Genomic DNA, 24,839 nt, shown 5'->3' on the forward strand with positions numbered 1-24,839 from the left:
CTCTTAACGTTTCCAAGTCTTAGTTTTTGTTTTTCCCGAAAGCGTCTTCAGTATTTCTGAGTATTCCTTTGATACATACGTTAGGTGGTACTTTCCTTAGATCTTAGCTTTGGAAGTGGCTATAATCTATTCCTTGGAATCCCTCTTGATGGGAATCGATCTTACAAATTCTTCATTAATGCTTGAAAGGTTAAGACTACCAGGAATCTTGGCATTTTAAATAAGAAGAAACATACTTTCTTTAGATCTATCTTATGTCTCATTTTACTTACCTTGCTTTTAATCAGATATTTATTATTACCCTATCACTTGGATATTTACTTTCAAGTCAAATTCACAGAATTTAGCGCCACTCTAAGAGAAAGCAAGATTTGTTCTGGCTCCCTCTGTTAAAATAAATTCTTCCATTCGTCAAAACGATCTATTTCCTCCGCCAAAATAAACTTGTCCCTCCATCAAAGTAAAACAATCCTGCCATCTAAACAAACTCATCCCTCCATCCTTCATCATCCGATCAAAATAATCTCAACCCTTCTTCACTCATCGCTCTATCCAAACAAACCAGAGACTTTATCAAAACAAACTCATTTCTCCACCATTATTATTCTCATATCAAACTCAGCCCTTTTCCCTCTTTCCAAACAAACCCATCCGTCTATCAAACCAAACTCATTCCTCAATCTGATATCTCTCCATCAAGAAAAACTGATCTTTCAACGTGCAATCCCTACATCCTTCGTCCATAATCAAAAATGAATCCCTCCATTCCTCATCCTTCCATCAAGTAGAGGGACAACTTTTTTATGGAGGGATGGTGCAGGGATGAATTGCTTTATTTTTATGGAGGGACGAGGAATTGAAGTTTGACCAGAGAAATTATTTTAAAGGAACAATGAAGAATGAATGGATTAGATTATTTTGGTGGAGGGATTACGCATGGAAATATAAGTTCATTTTGACGGAGGGATTAAATATGAAAGGACGACTTATTAGTTTAAGTTGATGGATGGATTATGGAAGAAGGGTTGAGTTATTTATGATGAAGGGATGAATTTCTTTTCAAGAAGTGATGACAGATGAGTTTATTTTGATAAAAGATTGATAGATAAGTCTATTTTGACGGAGGGATGACGGATAAAGCTAAGAGTTTGTCATGGTTATGGGATGGAAGGATTAGGGATTAGTTTGTTTTAATAGAAGAAGTAGGGATGGAAGATGAGATGGTTTTGATTGAGGGATAGAGTTTTTTTTCTATTGAAGATCATTAACATTTGGCAGTTCTCACGGAATACTTACAAACATTACCCCATTGTTTTTTGATCCGTCACTAATTAAAAATTTATTGACTGTTGTAGGATCAAATGGTTTAGACTTATATATAGAGACATCTAATCACCGCTCAAGCTCCTGAAACACTTTGGATGTCAGATTGAATTCGGCTGAAAAATCACTCCGTTCTATTATTTACAATTGTTCATTTATTTCACAAAGAAAAACATATGTTTATATAGATATACAAAAAACAGGTAAATATTATTTTGAAAAGGATAAGTGGTATAAATTATAAGAATTTATTTTAAAATAAGACATAATAAGACATGCAAAACGTTATTGAAAGAGTAGGAGGGAGCTTCCGTGCCCACCCTCTTCCTGAAACTCTAGGTTAAAAAATTAACTCTCTTAAAATCCAAGATTTTAAAACCAGAAGTTATATAGGATATGGCTATTTGTCCTGTTGACGAATGCTTTACAAAATATTTATAACATTATATAGCTCAATAGGTCTAATACAATTATTTCTACACTATGCCCGGGAAATGTTTATCTTGACATTTGTCTTTAAATTTTATCAATACCTTCTAGTTTAGCCATTTACCCCCCGCCCCCACCTATCCTAGAACTTGAATATAATCTAACGTCATTCAAAAATGTTATTTCTATTGTTATTCGGTATTATGAACAGCTGCTAGTTAGAAATATGCCAACTTCAAAAGTGACAGAAACTGTTAAAATAAGTTAATTTTATGTATGGATAAGGCTATATCCAGGTATCAATCACGTAAATTGGAGAGCGGGCTATCGTTTCTCAATTTTTTGTGCCGTTAGCTTTTGAAAGACAACTATTTTGAAAGATCCTTTATTTAAATTTTTATTTATTTTAAAAATTGTATATTCAGTGAAAAAAACATTCCTCCCATCCTAGAGTTTGGTTATAATCTAACATCACGAGAAAGATCCTAATTTTATTATTTTCCGGTATTAGTTAATTTTTGGACTTGTTTAGTACTAAACTAGCTTTCAAAGTGAGAAAATCTCAAATAACTGGATTATATTGATTCAGAGTTCAAAGTAAAAGGAAATGGTTTGAATTGGATATTTATGAACTGTGAGTAAAACCGATCTACTTTGACTTAACTAAATTTATGTTACTATATGAGTGGATAGTGTATCTGATTTGATCTGAATTGAATAAATTCATTTTTCACTCACTACATTCTGTTAACGGGGGACAGTCACGCACCCCTTTGGCTTTGAAGATCGTAGTGTCCGTACCACAGAGACGTACTGTATTGCAAGATTTTGATTTTGAGAAAAAAAGAGTGGCGGAGGAGGCCTAGTCGCCCTCCACTTTTTTGGTTACTTAAAAAGGCAGCTAGAACTTTTAATTTTTTACGAACGTTTTTATTAATAAAAAATATAAGTAGCTTAGGAATTAATTTATGTACCGAACGTCTATATTTGTATGTTTTTATTACGTATATGAGGAGGTTTGCCCCCTCGTCAAAACATTGCTCTTTAATTTTCCCAATTTCTTAAGAGTGACCCTTGAATCCCAAAGGCCGTAAAGTAAATAGTTAAAATTACTAAAACACTTTAGGGTAAATAGCGAGGTATTAGGAGCTGAGCCCCTAATATACGTAATAATTTCTGTTCGTTTTAGTTTTTAATGCTGTTTCTTACTTTCAGTTGAAAAAACTGTTTCATATTTATTTTTTCATTAATACTAGAAAAAATTTAAAGAAAATATTTTTTTTTAAATAATACTAGAAAATGCTGTGCCCCTTCATGAAAATTCTCTTCCCGAATGACAAATACCTCCATGGAAGGATCCTCCCACATAACCCCCTCCCCTCAATCCCTCCCTCCCCCTAAACCAAAACAATCCCCCTGAAAACGTCAGCACAATTCCCAGTGACCGTTACTATGTGTAAACACTGGTCAAAGTTTGTAACTTGTAGCCTCTCCCACGGAGATTGTGGGGGAGTAAGTCGTCCCCTTACCATATTTATTAGGTTTTTCGACTATCCTGAATAAAATGGCTATCTCAGAATTTTCATCCACTGACTTTTGGAAAAAATGAGCTTGGGAGGGGGCCTAGACGCCCTCCAGGTTTTGGGTCACATAAAAAGAGCACTAGAACGTTTAATTTTCGTTATAATTAGCCCTCTCACGACATACCAGGACCGCTTGGCGATATGATCCCACCTGGAAAAAAAACAAAAAACAAATGAAGACACATCCTTGATGTGTCTTCTGGCTAAAAATAGAGAATTCTACAGTTTATAATTAAACTTTAAACTTCTACAGTCGCGTTCTCTAACACGCTGAATCTGATGGTGTGATTTTGTTAAGATTATATGACTCTTAGGGGGTGTTTCCTCCTATTTTCTAAAATAAGACAGATTTTCTCAGGCTCGTGGCTTTTGATCGGTAAAACTAAACTTGATGAAATTTATATGTTTAAAATCAGCAATAAAATGCGATTCTTTGATGTAACTATTGGTATCGAAATTCCTTTTTTTAAGAGTTTCGGTCACTATTGAGCCGGGTCGCTTGTTACTACTGTTCGGTACCATAAACTGTATGACAAGCATAGAATTGGAAATATTGAGAAGGAAACATGTTACGAAAACAATTCTTACTTCATACTATCCAGAAAAATTATAGTTAAGACATTTAGGATCTTCTTCCTCTCTAATCCCCCCCAACATCCCAAAATATGCATATATATAACTAAAATTATATATTTCCCTGGATTTTTTCATGGACCATTCTTATTTCAACCTGGTTATTTGTAAATTGACTCAACCAAGACAAAATAAAGGGACGGAAAAATATTAGGGAATATAGCATACAATTTAGGCTATACATTTGTACGTTAGGAGGTAAAAGGTATGGGGAATGTATTCAATACGTATTAACAACATTTTTTCTGCTTATTATGAAATAAGATTTATTTATTAACATAATTCCTTTTCAATAGCCCCATTTTTAAGTTTACACCAGTTTTGAATTTAAATGAATATGAATTTGATTAAAATAGTAGGCCTATTAAGTTCGGAAGATGATATAAAACAAAACTAGTATCTAGTATTTTTTTTTCAAATACGAATAGGCTTGGTTTTGCTTTGGGACGGACACAAGAGGGAACAAGTTTTGGGCCCGTAAAGCTTAGAAATTATAAGGTATACACAATTCCGCACTACTCAAACTTTCAACACCAAATGGAAAAAAAAAATCATATAGGAAATTAACACTAATCGGGCTATTATTACTAATAGCTAAAACTTATCTACCCGGAATTGTAATGTCATAAGCAATGGTATGTTGTTTCTTATTATAAACAGTACGAACAGCAGCTAGTTAGAAATATGTTAACGGCAAAAATGGCAGAAACTGTCAAAATGAGGTATTTTTTGTTTGTAGAACAGGTATCAATGACATAAATTGGAGACGGGTTTTCCTAAAACATATTTGAAAAGAACTTTGAAAAAGCTGCTATGTTCAGCATTGTTTCAAGATTCAATAATTATGTCTTTTGGTATTTCAACCTCCCTATAGTCCTCAGGGCCATTCGTTCATTGTTTACATATAGTTTTTGTTATTGAGAAAAGTATTTCATTTTGAACTTAACTTTTCAAAAAGACGAAGAACATTCAGATGAGTTCTTAAGAGAATGTTGGTTAGAGTGTTGAATGAATCAAAGCACGTTATGTGTGTGCGGATTTCTCAAAAGGGTTTAATTCAGGAATTATTCAGTGTATTAATTCGGAAACTTCCAGGAAATAATAAGGGAGGTGATCAAAAAGACAATATTTGTATGCTACCACTATGACTTGAAACTACCACCACTACTAGAGCTACCACTAAATCTATCACACTACTCCATTTACAATATTGAGGGAAATTTTGAACTAAATCAAAAGACGTTACGTGCTTGTACATTGTCTAAAGAGCGTATAATGAGAATTTATTTAGGCATTAAGCTGTAATATTTGATAGGATAGTCACAGCCACCAGTATTTTAACTTTAAAGCCACACCAGAGAGTTTAGTAACGCGATCCAACGGTCAGAATGATTCTACAATCTTTTTTTTACCGCACTAATAATACCTTGAAAAGTGTACTAATTTTGGACGAGGTTAGGGCCAACAGTTAGACTCAAGGTGCCACGATTTATGTCTATGATACAAGATTTTCTCTATATGACTTGGCTGGAGCGACAAAAACAAAAAAACAAATCAAGTTCAAGTTCTTTCTTGTAATGAATGGCAAGTAAATAACGATCCTTTTGAATAACGAAAATACAAGAGTCAAACTATTGATAACATTCGATCAAGGAATCAGCTATTTATTGTGATCCTTAATTTGTATTTTTTATTAGTAATTAATGAAACTATTAGTGCACAATAAATAATATAGAATTATAGAAAGCAACTTTATTAAGGGGCCATTTCAGTAAAAATATATCGTCAACTTTAATCTAATTATTGTATCTTGTCTTAATTTTCATAGTATCCTTTTTTGAATATATAAATATAATATATAATATTATATTTGAATATATTTTAATTTGAATATAAATATATTTGTCCGTTTGCTTTGTTCAATGCCTTTGTCATTGTAAGCTACAATTGTTTATTACATAGTTTCTTTTCAATATTTTTCTTTTATTGAAAAAAAATTTTCCAATCACAATATGAAAATAAAAAAGGCTCTAAATTTTAAATTGGCTAAGAGTTTTCAAATAGAAAGACCCCCAAAGAAAAAAAATACCCTTTCTGCATACTATTTTTCGAAGAATTTTGTCTATACGTTTATCGTGATTTATGCTTTGTCGTGAGACAAGACGCGTTTTAATTTTAGAAACCAATTAAACTTAGAAATAAAAAGTCATGTTGATAATTTTTTGCAAGAATTTTCGCCTGAAATATATCTGCCTCGATTGTCCTTAAAGAGCTGTTTTGGGTGGATGAGAGGGTGAAAATGAGAAGAAAACATTGGTTTTGGCTATCCTTAGTGTCTTGAAGAAGCTACACTTTGGTTTTCCTATTATTCGGAATATCGTTTTCCTTTCGACCGCTTTTTAGTCATCGCAAAAGAGTGGCAAAGTTCCTCCGCAGGATTTGGAAATGTCATACTTCAAGTTAGTTCGATCAATAGTACCTTGTCCTTAGAACAGTTGTGTAAAATTTTTGCTGATTCGGAAATTTCGGCTGATTTTTGCTACTTTGTTTTATAAATTTGATATTTAAAAAGAAAGACTGCTCTAATGCAAATAATCAAAAATAGAATAAGGAGAAAAATAAAACCAATGAGTTCTAACAATATTTAATTTACAAATAAATTACATACAAAACTTTAGAAACTTAAATAATTCCTTCTCCTCAGCCCCAATACCGTCTGTAACCGTAGCCGTATGGTGCATATCCGTATGATGGATGTGCATAACCATATGAAGGATAGTAATGACCGTAATAACGGTAAGGATAATAACTATAATGATGAGTTTCTGCTCCTTTCAGATCTTCTTCGACAGGAGCTTCCAATTCAGATGCTTCTCTTCTCAGCCTGTAACTAGGATCGTCAAAGGAAGGACCATATTTCTGTTTAGAATCCTGCCATCCTCCTTGACCTGTTAACCCCCTTTCGAAATCTTCAATTTCAGGAGATGTTTCCTTTGGATAATTTGGTTCTGCTAATGCTGCGATGATAACAAAAGAAACGATCAGAATCTAGAATAAAAGTAATTAATTATCCAACAGTTCGTAGTAACAAACTATAAAAAAGAAGCGACCCGGCTCAATAGAAACCGAAACTCTAAAAAACAGAATTTTGATAGCAATAGATATATCAAAAGAATGGTCTTATTATGCTGATTCCAATTATATAAGTTTCATCAGGTTCAGTCTTATGCATCAAAAGCAACGGGTCTGAGGAAATTAATCTGATTTACGGAAGAAGAGGGAAAGTCCACCAAGAAGTCACAGAATTTAAATGAAAATCACACCATCATATTATGCGTATCAAAGAACACTACTGTAAAGTTTTCAAGCTCTTATCTGCAAAAATGCAGAATTTCGTAATTTTTGCCAGAAGAAAGATCACGGATGCGTGTTTATTTAATTTTTTTCCCAGGAGTGATCACATTGAATCAGTGGGCCTACAGCATCGGACAAGGGCTCATTCTAACAAAAATGAAAAGTTCTAGAGCCCTTTCTAAGTGACCATTAGAATTGAGGCAACTAGGCCCCCTCTCAGGCCCCTTTTGTTTCTCAAAAGCACCAGATCCAAATTTTTAGGTTGCTAGTTTGTTCAACATAGTTGAAAGGCCCATTAACTATGTCTTTGCAGATAACATGAACCCTCCCCTACAGCCCCAGGGAAAATATCTTTAAGCTTTAAAAATTGTCCATTGTTTACGTATAGTATTTGTTATTGGGAAGTATTTATACATTTTATGGTGGGGAGGGGAGGACAAATTTTCTGCTACAGGGATTTTGCACAGGGAGAGTTTTCTATGAATACGAAGTTTCCAGGGGGTGATCTTTTTACACAAGGGGGTTTTGCCAGAATTCCGTATTGGGGGATTTTGCCAGAATTCCTTTACAAACTTTCTTTATATGTCTTGTTTTCGCTTTACTGTTTTAATTTTAAGCGTGGAGATGTTAAGGGTAATTTTCCGGGGGAAATTTTCACCATGATTGAATAGTCCAGAGTATATTTCCGTAGAGAGGAAAATTTTTCCGAGGGGATGGAGACAGATATCCTGGGGCTATTTAAAAAACGGTCAGAGATTAAATAAAAAAAGTTTTTTCAACTGAAAGTAAGGGGCAACATTAAAACTTTAAACGAACAGAAATTACTATGTAAATAAGGGGGGTCGTCCCCTCCTCAACACCACCCTCTTTACGTCAAAGCTTAAATTTTGTTCTAATTCCTTAAAGACGACTCATGAAACACAATGGCTATTTAATTAGAACTATAAGTAGCTTTTTTTAAGGTTACTAAAACTTTGGCGAAAAGAGCGAGGTGTTGAGGAGGGGCGAACAACCTCACATACATAATACTTTCTATTTGTTTTAAATTTTAATGTTGCTTACTTTTAGTTGAAAAACCTTTTTTTTATATTTATTATAAATGGAGTTTTATATGTTAAAATATGTATATTTTTTCTTTTTAGGAAATAAAAGAACCAACAAGAAACTATTGAATTAGATATAATCATTAGGTAACGTTTCATTCATTCCCAAAAATGTATTGTGAATAATTGTGTAATATGCACAAGTATTTTGAGCATTAAATATAAGGAGATGTTTATAAGAGGGAATAGAACTGTTCTAACTTTAAATGTTGCAGATAAATGTTGCATTGACTTTCTTTGAAAGCTGAATCGATCTCATCTTTCCTGATAAAAATAAAGAAGTATTGAAAAAAAATCCCTTTTTAGGGGATTTCAATAAAGAAATAGAAAAAAAAGAAGAGAAAAAAAAGAAAGGAAAAAAAGTGTAGTCTATACTAAAAGGATATGAGTAAAACTTTCCAATTTGAAAAATCCCAAAGATTCAAACATTTCAATAGCCCGATGAAACGAATAAAAATGAGAAAAAAGAAATCAAAAGCCCTCGGATAAAAGAAAAGATATAAAGCTAAGAACCAATTGACATTAGTTCCTTACTGAATTAGAAAACCCATCGCCATGTCGAGCTGAATGCACTAATAAGCTAAGTAATACAAGCTCAGTTCTATAAAGCTACGACTGCTTTGAAGAAATCAATGTGTTTTATATAATAATTTTGTTCAATTTTTCAAGATAATTTTAATTATCATCATTTATGTAATAATTTTAATTATCATAGTTTTTACAATTGTATATTATAGGCTATATAATTGCACATTAGGAAGGGGGTAAGGTATTCGGGCAGTGCCCCTAACCTAGCACAACCGAATCTAAGCTAGTCCCTCTCCCCTAATGTGCAAATACATAGAGCAACTTACTCAAGTAAAATGCATTCTATCACACGTCACTTGTCTTTGATGCTGTGAAACAAATTTTTTCTGAGATAATTCTCCAAAGCGTAATTCTTGAGTGTGTTTCAGTTACTGTACAGGTAAAACTTTAAAAGTCAATATAAATTTCAGCTTTTAAAAAGTCTATTGCTACGATGTGTTAGTGTCACTTTAGACTACTTGATGCTGTAAATGTTTTCCAAATTTTGGGTTGTCTGTAAAAATAATTTGAAACTAATCTGCAATTAAAAATGAAAGAGTAGACAACTTACACATTTCATTATTATCAAGTTTTTTGGAGAGTAATCAACTTTAATAAAACGATTCAACTGATTGTATTTGTAGTCTAAAGAACTCCTTATATACTTTCGAAAATACAGGTTATACATTCCTAAATCAAATTTGTTAGAGGTGAAAAGATGTCGGGGATTTTTTCTGTTGATGTTGGATATCGCAGCGGTTACGCAACGACATTTAGTGAAAACAAAGAAATTTAACGATTTTTATTAAGGGTGTGGCTCTTCTAAACCAAAATTCTTTGTGACAATCATTGCACACGATAGAGGAGTTTTTTATCATTGTCAATTGCGTTCTTTTTCAGAAGTTATTGACTGCTCTAAAGGGAAAGATAAATAAAAAAAATACCTCCATTTACTACCCATTATCATATTACTTTTTACAATAAGTATTGACATCTTATTTGATCGACTGTTCTTCCTCTTTATAAAACTATTTACATCATGTAAAGTGTGGCCAAAATATATCAGTGTTAGCACGAAGAAAAGACCAACTTGTGGCCAACATGGTACGGAGTGCGTCACTGGAAATAGTGCCAGTTAAAAATGTTTAGTAATATTTAGGATTAACTAAGTTAATTACCCAAAGAAATTAAAATTGTTCTAATTGGCCACAAGTTGGCCTTTTTTTCGTGCTAACACTGATATATTTTGGCTAAACTTTATATGATGTAAATAGTTTTATCCCAATTTTGAAATTTGATTGGACAGAACATGCAGATCAAATAAGAAAAATAAAGGTTGCCCATTGACGAAACCATCCAGAATTGTGGTGGGAGAAAACTATATAAAGAAGATTAAATAGGTTCTTTCATTATTCCATATTGGCCTTGTAGGGAGAAAAAGCGAAAAAGATGGCATTTCTTAAAGCTGTGCTTAAGATAGCAAAAAATTATGCCTGAATATGCTGGCACCCCCGACGAAGATGAATTTACAGGAAAATTGAAAATGTTTAGTGAATTGGCTCAGTCACATAACTTTAAGACACAAACTCCTTACTACAGTTCGTTACCACGAACTGTTTGATATAATGTTCATCCACTAGCTGAGGAGGTAGTGCGTTGCAATATTTTGGGTCAATTCGGTAAAAACGAAAGAAAAGCTGATATAGGCTCAGATGGTCTATATCAATTAGACCACACATGGTAAATCTTAGAGAGGGGCAAAGTGAAAAGTGGGTCAATAGCTGACCACATTCCCAACTTTGTTTTAGAACAACAATGAATGACTGAAGAAAACAAGAAATGAGAATTAAAAGAAAAGATATAAAGCTAAAAACCAATTGACATTAGGTTCTTATGAAATTAGAAAACCAATCACCATATCAAGGTGATATACACTAATCATCTAAGCAATACAAGCACAGTACAATAAAGCTACAATTGTTTTGGACCAACTAATGTGTTTTGCATGAAAACAAGAAATGAGGGTGCCAAAAAAATTTTGGGAGGGTCCTGGGTTCTCCCCCATACCCCTGGATCCCCACTTTTTTCCCTTGTCAATCAATGATATTCCATTATTATTTACCCATTGAAATTAATGTGCTCTTTTTGACGAAAAAGCTATAGCCACAGTATAACCACGAAAAAGCTACAGTATTTGGTCATAAAATGGGACGTATGTTAATATGCACTGAACACTGTCATGGTCAATACAAGATAATAGGGCTGTATAGGAGTGCTGTTATTTATTTTAAAAGTACAGATCACTATCTAGAAATGTCTAGGACTAAATTGAATACTAGGACTAAATTTAATACAGGAACAGTTGAATACTAAACTGACTTACTTACTTGACTTAATGTTCCTGAAGAAATACTTCCGGTGTCGAGAGTGATACTACATGGCGCCTCAATTTAAACTGGTCTCTTGCAAGGATGCGGACATCCTCCTGAATATTTGCCATGGCTAAAAGGGCACCTGTCGTGTCCTTCCATCTGGCTGGGGGACGACCTCTTGGGCGTTTCCCGTCATGCAACACGGGATCAAAGTCAAAATCGTTCGTACAGGAGTGTTGGGGGCATGCGAAGAAGATGTCCGTACCAACCTAGTGTTCGCTGGATGAGTTGGACTAAGAAGGATGTTTGAGCCTTTAACGCCAGGAGGTTCTCGTTGCTAACAAAATCGTGCCAGCGTAGTCCTTCAATGTAGCGAAGGTGTTTTGTTTGGGCTATATTTACGGTGCTAAGCACAGACTGAGTGGCTGGCCATGTTTCGGCTCCGTAAAGAATCACGGATCCCACCGAAGCATTGTATATGCGCATCTTGGTCCTACGGCTGATAGAAGGTTTCTTCCAGAGGGCACTTAGTCTTCGCACCACTGCTGAGGCTTTGGCAATTCGGTGCATTAGATCTTTGAGGAATGATTCGTCATTTGAGAGGATAGGGCCAAGGTATGTAAATTCCTCAACAATCTCAGCTGGTTTGTCACCAACCATTAGCACTGGACGCAGTGAATCACGGGGATCAACAAACATCACTTTTGTCTTCGCCAGTGAATCAACGACCCTATCTTTAAGGCTTCATCAGCAAGAATCTGTAGGTCTTCTGTAAGATTTGACGGTGAATCGGAGACAAGTGCAAGGTCATCGGCATAGTCAGCGTCTGAAAGTACTCTATCGCCTTACTGCATCCCAAACTGAAGGCAGATTATAGTCCGAGTCATTTGTAGTCGATGACGCAATTAAAGAGTTCTGGAGCAGCAGCACAGCCCTGACGGATTCCAGTAGTGATTTTACAAGATGGGCTGCGTCTGCAATTGAATTGGACGCAACTCCTAGTCCCTTAAATGGTGCCGCTCGAAAACAGTTCAGTACTTCTCAGGTAGTCCCGTTGTTTTCAGTATGATCCAGAGTGACTGCTGGTCGACAAAATCGAAAGCAGCCTTGAAATCCACAAAGGCAACATATGCTTTTTGTTGAAATTCTTGAGTCCTCTGTACCAGCTGACGCATTGTGAATATTTACTCCACGGTAGACCTTCCTTGCATGAAGCCAGCCTGTTGGAATGAATACTAAACTGGAGATTTTAACATTTGACAATGCAGAAAAAGGATTAAATAATGTTTGGAAAATAATTTGTGAAGTTGTTGACAGTGTCTTACGGAAAAAAGCTAGGTACTCAGCAGGGAATATTAGTGAAAATGTTTTATATTTAGAAGAGAGGAGGCGCTTGTAGGAGAATTATTTGGGTGATAGATCGTATGAAAATAACAAGAATTAAAGAAAGCGGAGAAAACCTCAGAATATGAACAAAGGAGTTGTTATGAGGAGGCCTTGGATAAAGTTACCGAATATCCCGAAAATGCAGCCATACGACCTAATCGGCGAATATTGTACTGGCATATATAATAATTTGAGACGGAATAGTTAATATGGACTTGTTTAGGAAATTTAAGGATAGGGATGGGGCCACAATTAGTTATAAGGAAAGAATTAAAGTAAGATGGCTAGAATATCATGAGAGTGTGCTAAACCGCAACTAAATTACAGGAAAAGATATAGAGAAGAAGGAAAAGGTTTGTGACACATTGTATGTGAATGAAGATTTATTTTGTGAGGATAAAGGAGTGATAGTTTAAAGGGATCAAAAAATGGTAGGGCCAAGGTTTTGATAATTTGGTAAATAAGTTTCATTAAATATGGTGGTTATGATGTTAAAAGTAAGTTACTGAAGATCATAAGTACGACTTTTGACAAGTGGCATCTTTTGACAATCAATGAATTTTGTGCAGTAATTGTCATGAAAAATATTAAAATGGAAAAATCTTATTAGGATCCCACCCCTAATAGAAATTTTATAATTTCTTTGATTTCACTAAATGTCGGTGCATAACCACTGCGACATCCAACGTCAATAGAAAAAATCCCTATTATCTTTTCACCTTCAACTAAATGGTTTTAAGAATATATAACCTATATTTTCAAAAGTATTTAAGGACTTCTTTATTCTACAAGTACCATCAATTGAATCCTTTAATTGAAGTTAATTACACTAAAAAAAAAGTTGCTAACAATGAAATATGTAAGTTGTCTATTCTTGTCATTTTCAATTGCAGATTAGTTTATTCTAGTTTTACAGACAGCCCAATATTTTGGAAAATATTTTAAGTATCACTGAGTTTTAGAGTTACATGGTTTAACACCACTGTACAAACCGAACAAACAACTGACATTCTAACAATTGACTTTTTAAAAGCTGAAATTTAAATGGATTTTTAGAACTTTACCAATAACAATAATTGAAATTACCTTGAAAAATAGAAAATTTATTGTGTAAGCTAGTGCTTTATGGTACTGAGCGTGGATCAGTTAAATAATCAGTTTGTGTCTGCTACGCCTGGCAATTTGTTTGTAATTAAATAAGGATCTAATGTCTATTGGTTTTCGGTTTTAACACTTTTCTTTTATTCCAGGGCTTTTGAATTCTATTTTCTTATTTTTATTGTTTTCACCGGGTTATTTGAAATGTTTGAATCTTTGATATTATTATATTGGAAAGTTTTAATTATATTCATTTAGTATAGAGGAACTGTTTTCATTTTTTCTCTCTATTTCATTTTTTTTTATCAAATCTCCTAAGAAGAGTTTTTTTCCATTTCTTTCACTTTAATCAGGTAAATTGGGATATATACAGCTGTCGAAGGTGTTACATTCTTTCAGTTTGTAAATTATGATCTACAACATTTATTTGCCCCTTCTTTTATCTCTAATAAACATGGTCTTAAATTCAATGCTCAAAATACATGTGTATTAAGAGGGAAGCTTCCTGCTCTCCAAGCATTTACATTGCTTAATTATTAGTTATATATTTTTAGGAACAAACGAAACGTAAACCAATAATTAAATCTCCTTCAATACTAATACTCAGAACACTATTGAAATATGTTCAATAAAAATAAACATTTTGATTTGTTTCAGTTTTAGAAAGGGCTGTTTTATGAATCTTTCTTTTGTTTATTTTTGTGCGACTAACTGCTGCCATCAATCATTGAAAATCAAGAAAGTTCGCAATAACTAAAATTTGTCACCATGTCCTTTTCAAACTCTGTTCAAAGTCTAAATTTCGATAAGATGGACCCTTATCCGTTTTTAAAGTTCATAGATGCATTTTAGAAATGTTTCCTATTGGTTTCTATTTTTCCTACAAGGAAACATGTACATATTTTGCCATATATATGTATATTTATGTAAATATTTACTTTTATTCTAAGGTTAGCAGGTGAAGGAGGATAGCATGATTCTAAAGACATATATTTTTTTTTCCTTTGACGAACGTAGTTACAGGCTTAGAAAAGAAACATCTGAATTAGAAGCTCCTGCCGAAGAAGATTTAAAAGGAGAAGAAACTCACCACTATAGTTATTATGCTTATCGTTATTAAGGTCATTACTACCCTTCGTTTAGTCATACATATCCATTATATGGATGTGCTCCGTACGGCTAAGGTTAAAGACGGTATACGGTTAAAGGCTAGAGAGAAGGAATTAATTAAGTAACAAAAATTTTTTGCGTAATATATTTTTAAATTAAATGTTTGATGACCTGATTTGTTATATTTTACCTGTTTTTTATTCTGTTTTCTTTTTACACATTAAATTTATAAACAAACTAGTGACTAATAAAAACGTTCGTAAAAAATTAAAATTTCTAGTTGCCTTTTTAAGGAACCAAAAAATTGGAGGGGTAACTAGGCCTCCTCCTTCGCCCTTTTTTCTCAAAATCATTCAATCAAAATTATGAGAAAGCCATTTAGTCAGAAAAGAAATTAATATGCAAATTTCGTTTTAATTATTCATGTGCGGAGAGCCAATATCGAAACATGCATTAATTAAAACACGTTCAGAAATTAAATAAAGTAAATGAAATGAAATTAAATTAAAGTAAGGAGTGATAATAAAACTTAAAACGAACAGAAATTACTCCGTACATGAAAGGGGCTGTTCCCTCCTCAACACCCAGCTCTTTACGCTAAAGTTTCTTTTACTGTTTTAAGAATTAGAGTTGAGAGAAAGAGTCAAACTTTAGCATAAAGAGCAGGGCGTTGAGGAGGGAATAGTCCCTTTCACATACAGATTAATTTTTGTTTGTTTTAAGTTTTAGTATCACTCCTTACTGCCAGTTAAAAAATCTTGTTTTTTCATTTAACAATCTTCAAGATTGAACATGCGTCTTGTCCCACGACACGGCATAAATTACAATAATCTTTTAAACAAAATTTCTCTGAATGGTATGTACAAAATAGTACTTTTGCCTTTGAAGGGCTATCAATTTGAAAACTATTTGCCAATTTTTTAATTCCAAGCCATTTTCCTTTATATTTTGCGAAGGAAAAAAATATTTCTGATTCGACAGAAAAAACTGAAAAGAAAGCATCTGTTAAACGAGTGGACGATGAACTAAGACATTGAGCATCCATTGATATATGCGAATTGTGCCATTTTTCTACTTCTAGATAATATTCTTCCCATTTATATTGTTCAAGTCCTCATAAAAAGGATACTAACGAAATAGAAAGAATACGAGACAAAATAAAATTCCTATAACGAGTATTATCTTTTGAAATCTTTGTTCTTGATAGTGCAACTAGCGATGTTATAAAAAGGGATTCCTCAATTTCACTCAAAATCATTTTCCTCGGTTCCTTCATGCTAGTTTCTGCTTTTAAAAGTTTAAAATATTATGTTACTCTTTCTTTTCTACATATACTACCATCTGCTAGATTTTGTAGATTTTGATTTCGTAGATTTAATGTTAACTAGTCCGTTCGAAAAGTTCGCTATGAACTCTTTGTCTTTAACACCAACTTTGAGGCTCACATAATGATTTTTAAGATATCGGATGCTATTAAGTGGAAAGCTATTACTCATATCTATGTGCTTTTTATCAATTCTACCGTCCATAAGTGACAAATACCTCTTAAAACGGTACTTTGGGAGCCAAATCTTAAGTAGACAAGCTTGGAAGAAAAAAACGGTACCATAGTAATAGTTAGGGTCCTAAATTTATTAACTGGAGGTTTACAAGAACCCATCTAAAATGCTCCACCTCCCAGCCCCCTTAGGAAGTTTCATAAATTTGTCTTCTCACCAGTAGTCTACTTTAACATTAGCTAGTAGGCTAGTAGGTTAACAAACCGTCGTAGAGAAATGTTTCCAAGTTCGCTTAAAAGCTGGTGCTCTTGTCCACTTGGTTTTTATATATTCTACCATCTGTTAGATTCAATAGATTTCAATGTTAAATAGTCAGTTGGGAAATTTGCTATGAGCTCTTTGTCTTTAACACGGTCCGCCAACTTTGAGGCTCACAAAATGATTTTAAGATATCGAATGCTCTTAAGAGGAGAAAATTCACATATTATTAAATAATTTGATTCTGAAATTCCCGATGACAAGTCCTTGACGTACTCCCTCTCTTCCTCTTGTTTGCAAAATTTCAGCTTCGCAAAATATTGTTCAATGATCTCAATGTTTAAGTTATCTTTACACTGAATAAGGTTCAATAAATATAATTTTGGTGATGAGATGACCCTCCATTGGCTATTAAGTTACTTATTTATGGTCATAATAAAAGCCAATTAATTCAACTCAATTAACTGATTGTATAGTTCAGTCAGTAGAGTGTTATAATTTGAATTAGAATACCATGGGTTCAAGCCCTTATCGGGAATCTTTCTTTTTCAATTTGTTTGTGCCTTCTATATGATTATTTTCAGATAATTCACAATTTTTATGAATGTGATACACTTATTGTTTAAATTTGTCAAACATTTTCATTCAAACGAGAATGAAGGGCATCCAGTGTCATGACATGCAATTACATTCCTATTAGGTCACTAAATCCATTCTTCAACCTCTTGCCATTGAAATTTAAAATTAACAGAACTTATTTCATATATTTAGGGGATACCTCCCTCTGAAAAAAAGGTTGCTTCTGAAATAAATTTAAATCAAACTAGGGAAACAGATCAATTCAAAAAATAAAGTTTTTCAGAGGGAAGTAAAGAGTGAAGTCGAAACAAAAAACGAATAAAAGTAATTTCTTAAAAGTCCATCTAACTAATCAAATTAATTTCAACTTATATAATTTAACTAACTATAAGTCCCTATGTTTGTAGGATTATAGAAAATTAGTGTTAAACAGAAAAGCCAAGGACAAAAAAACGAGAATATTGCTGATAAAATAAGAAAAGTACAGGATGCGCAGCTCACTTTGAAATATCCATTTCCCACATATTGTAGGTGATCTGGGATAAAAAATTGACAAAGAACCCAGAATTGTGGTGCGAGAAAATACTATATAGAGAAAAACAAAAAAGTTCTTCCATTATTCCATGATAGCCTTGACGGGAGAACAAGTGTAAAAGAAAGCACCTCTTAAAGCAGAAATTACACCTGAATATGCTGGCACCCCCGATGCAGATGAATTTACAGTAAATTGAAACTTTTTTAACGAATTGGCTCAGCCATGTAATTTTAAGACACAACTATAATGTTTATCCACTTGCTGAAGAGGTAGTACGCTGCAATATTTCGAGTCAATTAGGTATAACGTAAAAAAAGTTGACATCAGATGGTCTATATCAATTAGACCAGATATGGTCTAGAACACTGATATACTTTAGCTCCATAAATGCAATTTTATTTTTCTTTATTAGCTTTTACTTGTTGGAACGGTCAATGACTTCTGAACAAAGATACAGCTAACAATGACAAAATTTCTTGTATGTAACAGATACATTCATTCTGTGGTTTCCTCCATAAATGAAATCAGATCAATAAACCTGAAAGGGACTTTTTCTACAGAAATTACTGTTACTTCGGGTACAAACCGACTCTAACACATCTGTGTAGTATATTCACTTTTGCAAAATTACTTCAGGTCTTTGAACTAAATTAATTTAAAAAAAAAATATTTATGGAAGTAAAGAGCAAAGATGAAACTTAAAGTAAAGATTAAGTCAAAGGACTGTACAGTTTCTACTGACGGTGCTGATCTCTGTTCCATGGCCCTTCAGCCAGGAAGTGTACTGGGGGTTTGGAGCCTACCATAACGCGTTTTTTTTCATATCCTTCTTGTTTTATCTTCATTAGATTTCAGCACCCATTTAGAATTAGATCGACGATGATTGATCTTACAGATCAAACCACTTACTCCTTTTTCAGAAAAAAACAACGAGCGATACTATGACTCGAACCGTGGCCTCCGTGGACATAAGATTTTGTATATGGTGTGCTAACCCTTCGGGAAAGACATGGCTGAAATTTAAGAAAAAATATTTATTTGTTCTAAATTTGTGAAACAAATATCTATAAAACTTGCTCAAATATTACGACTCAAAGTTTTCCCTAAATTTTAGAATTTTGAAAAACTAACGTTTTACTGAATTAAATAAAAACAGTTTTTATATATTAATATATATCATTATTGACATATACAAAATAAGATCGAGAAACTTTGGAATTATGGGACCAGTTGCCCACATAATTTCTTTTTTTTTTAGATCTTGGCATGATTTGAGAAACCTTCAGATATTAAATAAAACAAACTGTTTTCTTAAATAAAAGTAGGGAACAACAATAAAACTCCGAATGAGAGGGGAGCTAACCCCTCCTACGTCTCATAATCTTTACATTCAGGTATAAATTTTTGTCCTGATTCCTTAAGAATTTCTGTTCAAAACAAGAGCTGTTAAATTGGAACGAAAATCATTTAAAAACCGCTAAGAGAATTTACCATAAAGAGCAGAACTGAAGGATAGGGGGGGGGGCATTTAGCAGTGCACTTATAGCGGGACACAGTCGATGATTATTAGCCAACACATAATGTTGAAGCAAAGCTATTTTCAGCAGGTCAAATAACTAAAGCATTTGTGCTTATGTTATTTTTCTGTCATACTGCCTCGTCTTGAAAATCCAGTTTAACTTGTTCAGAATTTCTACGTTAAAATAATAATCAAGAAACTGCGTGGTTCTTTCGCATCATCTACCTAAAATTAGCAGATTGGTTCCATACCAAAAGTCGTATTCTAAGGTAATTTAAACGAAAGAGCACGTTCAACAATAGACATTTCTCAAAGAAAAGAAAAAGTCACATTAAAGCAAAAAACAAACACGTAGGAAACTTAGACCTAGACGCATAATAATTCAAACTTAAAACAAACAGAAACTACTACGAATGAATAAACGAAAATACTTTCGAATGAAAATGATTAAACGTCGCTGGTTGCAGTGTCAAAAAGAATAATTTTCCCAAGATGTTAATCTTTATATTAATTAAACAAAAAAACAATTTTTTTTTTAAATGAAAGTAAGGAGCGACGTTAAAACTTAAAACGAACAGAAATTACCCCGTATATGAAAGGGGCTTTTCCTCCTCAACGCCCCGTTTTTTACGCTAAAGTTTGACTCTTTCTCTTAACTCTACATTTTAAAACAGTAAAAACCATTAGCGTAAAGAGTGGGGCGTTGAGGAGGAAAACCCCTTTCATATACGAAGTTATTTCTGTTCGTTTTAAGTTTTAATGTCGCTCCTTACTTTCATTAAAAAAAAAAACTTGTTTTCTTTTGTTTAATTTCTGGACGTTTTTGAATCAATGCATTTTTTTTATCTTGGCTCTCCGAGCATAAATAATTAAAACGAAATTTACATATTAATGTTTTTGGTCTGAATGGCTTTTCCATAGTTTTAATCGGAAGATTTTGAGAAAAAAGGAGCGACAGAGGAAGCCTAATTGCCCTCCAATTTCTTGATACTTAAAAAGGCAACTCGAACGTTTTCATAAGTAAAAAATATACCTAACTTACTAGTTAACTTACGTAAAAAACTTCTATATTCGTATATTTCCATTGTATATAAGAGGGGGCTCACCCCTCGTCGATACCTCGCTCTTTACACTAAAGCTTGAATTTTGTCCCAATTCGTTAAGAATGACCCCTGAATCACAAAGGCCGTAGAATAAATAGTTGAAATTACTAAAAATACTTTAGCGTAAAGAGTGAGGTATTACGAGGAGGTAAACCCCTCATATGCGTAATAATTTCTGTTCGTTTTAAGTTTTAATGATGCTCCTCACTTTCAGTAGAAAAAAATTTTCATATTTATTTTTTCGTTGTTTTTTTAAATAATGCTTGGAAAACCTGCGCCCCCTCTATTGAAAGTCTCTTCCCCCATGAGAAGTTCCTCCTTGGAAAAATCCTCCCATGTAACCCCCCCCCCCCCGTCAACTCTCCTCCTAAACCAAAAAAAATCCCCCTGAAATCATCTGTACACTTCTCAGTAACCATTACTATATGTAAACACAGGTCAAAGTTTGTAACTTGCAGCCCCTCCCATGGAGACTGCGGGGGAGTAAGTCGTCCCCAAAGACACAGTTATTAGGTCTTTCGACTACGGTGAATAAAATGGCTATCTCAAAATATTGATCTGGTGACTTTGAGGAAAAAATGAGCATGGGGGGGGGAGGCAATTTCATTTTACGACGGGATAAAATTTCATTTTATCCCATCGTAAAATTTTCTCAATTGATTTTCTGAGTCTGTTCGTTATGTATTTTTTCGGCCAGTAGGCCTATATGTTTTATTTCTGACTGGTGATTCCTCTTCATTATGCCTAACATCTGAAGGGTGACTTTGTATGGGTTCCGGCATATTTTATTACACTACAAATCCAATTGATACCCTTTTATACTACCGGGTGTACTCCTTACCGATTACATTATTTCTATATCTATCTCTGTCTCTCTGTCTTGGTGTCCTGTTTTATGAAATAATTGTTTTTAATACAGGATGTCAAGTAGATCGCGATTTTCATGTTTTTAGTTAGGTATATTACTGTCTTTGTGAAAGATGCAAATGTAGAAACTGGGTCAAATCTGAAAATGAAAATGTTTTCTTTGTTGTATTGCAACAATTTTTCTTGGGTTAATATCTATCTCAATTAAGTTTTCTCTTTGCCTGATAGACATTGACCATGTTTTTCAATTCGATCTTTCCGACATAGATTCAAAGCTCAGCTAACACAAATTGTTTTGATTCCCATCAAAGTAATTCCTCAAATGGTCAAATTGAATTCCTGTAATATCAGTTTTTTTCTAATTCTTTTGAAAAATTGTCAACATTCTAATTACTGGTCGGCATTTTGTAGGCTTTTTAGTTGTGTTTCTATTCCTAAAAACTTTCTTCTAGGCAAAGCCCAGGAAATTCTCCTAATATTATTGTAGTATTTTATCGGTTAACCAAACTCCTAACAAAAATTAGTTCAAAATTTTCTGTTATCTTTATATAGTACTTCTTACAGAATAGCAACTTAGCCCAAATCTTTAAAAAAAAACACGAGTTCGTCTTACTACCAGTGTTAGATAGTGTCTTTCATTTTACTACCACCAGTATCAAACAGTTCGTGGTAACGAACTGTAGTAAGGAGCGACCCGGCTTGAAAGTAACCAAAACTAAAAAAATGGAATTTTTATGCTAATAGCAACATCAAAAGAATCAAATTTTAATGCTCATTTTAAATATATAAGTTCTATCAAGTTTAGTCTTACCCATATTTAAATATAAAAAAACAAGTTTTTCTTAACTGAAAGTATGGAGCGACATTAAAACTTAAAACGAACAGAAATTACTTCGTATATGAAAGGGGCTGGGTTGTTGATGTTCCTCATCAACAACCCGCTCTTTACGCTAAAGTTTGACTCTTTCTCTCAACTCCTCTTTTTAAAACAGTAAAAAACTTTAGCGTATAGAGCGGGACGTTGATGAGAAAGCAGCCCCTTTCATATTCAAAGTAATTTCTGTTCATTTTAAGTTTTAATGTCTCTCCTTACTTTCAATTAAAAAAACTTGTTTTTTTCATTTAATTTCTGAACATTTTTGAATCAATTCATGTTTTGATTTTGGCTCTCGGCAGAGGAATAATTAAATCGAAATTTGCATTTTTTTTTTTTTGGCTAACTGGCTTTTTTTCATATCCTTCTTGTTTTATCTTCATTAGATTTCATCAAACAGTTCGTGGTAACGAACTGTAGTAAGGAGCGACCCAGCTCAATAGTAACCAAAACTCAAAAAAATGGAATTTTGATACCAATAGCTACATCAAAAGAATCGCATTTTAATGCTGGTTTTAAATATATAAGTTTCATCAAGTTTAGTCTTACCCATCAAAAGTTAAGAGCCTGAGAAAATTTGCGTTATTTTAGAAAATAGGGGGAAACGCCCCCTAAAAGTCATAGAATCTCAACGAAAATCACACCATCAGATTCAGCGTATCAGAGAACCCTACTGTAGAAGTTTCGAGCTCCTATCTACAAAAATGTGGAATTTTGCATTTTTTGCCAGAAGGCAGATCACGGATGCGTGTTTATTTGTTTTTTTGTTTTTTTGTTTGTTTTTTTTCCCAGGGGTGATCGTATCGACCCAGTTGTCCTAGAATGTTGCAAGAGGGCTCATTCTAACGGAAAGGAAAAGTTCTAGTGCCCTTTTTAAGTGACCAAAAAAATTGGAGGGCACCTAGGCCCCCTCCCACGCTAATTATTTTCCCAAAGTCAACGGATCAAAATTCTGAGATAGCCATTTTATTCAACGTAGTCGGAAAACCTTATAACTATGTCTTTGGGGACGACTTACTCCCCCACAGTCCCCGTGGGAGGGGCAACAAGTTACAAACTTTGACCTGTGCTTACATATAGTAATGGTTATTGGGAAGTATACGGGCGTTTTCAGGAGGATTTTTTTGGTTTTTGGGAGGGGTTGAGAAGAGGGGGATATGCTGGGGGAACTTTCCTTCGAGAATTTGTAATGGGAGAAGAAAATTTCCATGAAGGGAGAGCAGGATTTACTAGCATTATTTTAAAAAAACAATTAAAAAATAAAAGTGAAAAAGCTTTTTCAGCTGGAAGTAAGGAACAGCAATAAAACTTAAAACAAACAGAAGTTATTACCCATATGAGAGGCTCACCTCCTTCTAATACCTCGCTCTTTACGCTAAAGTATTTTCGGTAATTTCAACTACTTATTCTTCGGCTTTTGTGATTCAGGGGGTCATTCTTAATGAATTGGGATAAAATTTAAGCTTTAGTGTAAAGAGCGAGGTACTGACGATGGGGCGAATCCCCTCATATATGTAATAAAAACCTGAGAATACAAAAGTTCTTTACGTAAGCTAATTTATAAGTTACGTAAATCTTTTACCAATAAAAAGATTCGTAAAAAATTAAAAGTTCTAGTTGCCTTTTTAATTAACCAAAAAATCGGGGGGCAACTAGGCTTAGTCCCCCGCTCTTTTTTCTCAAAATGATTCGATCAAAATTATGAGAAAGCCATCGAGCCAAAAAAAAAATATGCAAATTTCGTTTTGATTATTCCTCTGCGGAGAGCCAAAATCAAAACATGCATTGATTCAAAAACGTTCAGAAATTAAATAAAAAAAACAAGTTATTTCAACTGAAAGTAAGGAGTGACATCAAAACTTAAAACGCACAGAAATTACTTCGTATATGAAAGAGGCTGCTTCCTCATCAACGCCCCGCTTTTTACGCTAAAGTTTTTTACTGTTTTAGAAAGAAGAATTGAGAGAAAGAGTCAAACTTTAGCGTAAAGAGCGGGGCGTTGATGAGGAAGCAGCCTCTTTCATATACGAAGTAATTTCTGTGCGTTTTAAGTTTTGATGTCACTCCTTACTTTCAGTTGAAAAAACTTGTTTTTTTTATTTAATTAGATTTAGAATCGGGTCGACGATGATTGACCTTACAAATCAAACCACTTACTCCTTTTCCAGAAAAAAACAACGAGCGACACTATGAATCGAACCGTAGCCTCCGTGGACATAAAATTTTATATATAGTGTGCTAACCCCTCGGGAAAAACATGGCTGAAATTTGAGCAAAAATATTTATTTGTTTTAAGTTTGTGAAATAAATATCTACGCCACGTTTTCAACGCCAACGCTTTCCTCAACGCCAACTTTTCCTCCTCAACGCCACGCTTTTTGCGCTAAAGTTTGACTCTTTCTCTTAACTCTACATTTTAAAACAGTAAAAACCTTTAGCGTAAAGAGTGGGGCGTTGAGGAGGAAAACCCCTAAAAACGTAATTTCTGTTCGTTTTAAGTTTTAATGTCGTTTCTTGCTTTCATTTAAAAAAACTTGTTTTTTTTTGTTTACTTTCTGGACATTTTTGAATTAATGCATTTTTTTTTATCTTGGCTCTCCGCACATAAAAAATTAAAACGAAATTTGCATATTAATTTTTTTTGGGC

The 24,839-nt window shown here is 33.6% G+C and overlaps 2 protein-coding genes across 2 annotated transcripts in view; one reads left to right on the top strand and one right to left on the bottom strand.

The window, feature by feature from the left end:
- The window catches only part of LOC136032127 (uncharacterized), a 54,048-nt gene extending 44,461 nt beyond the window's left edge, over window positions 1–9,587 (bottom strand). The window contains exon 1 of the mRNA XM_065712301.1: window positions 9,564–9,587. Within this exon, the coding sequence (XP_065568373.1) occupies window positions 9,564–9,572 (9 nt within the window). The 5' untranslated portion in view covers window positions 9,573–9,587. The remainder of the gene's footprint in view (window positions 1–9,563) is intronic.
- Window positions 1–24,839, top strand: part of LOC136032128 (uncharacterized) — a 112,589-nt gene that overhangs the window by 59,517 nt on the left and 28,233 nt on the right. The window lies entirely within an intron of this gene.

This window comes from Artemia franciscana, chromosome 10 (assembly GCF_032884065.1).
Source record: "Artemia franciscana chromosome 10, ASM3288406v1, whole genome shotgun sequence".
NCBI lineage: Eukaryota > Metazoa > Arthropoda > Branchiopoda > Anostraca > Artemiidae > Artemia > Artemia franciscana.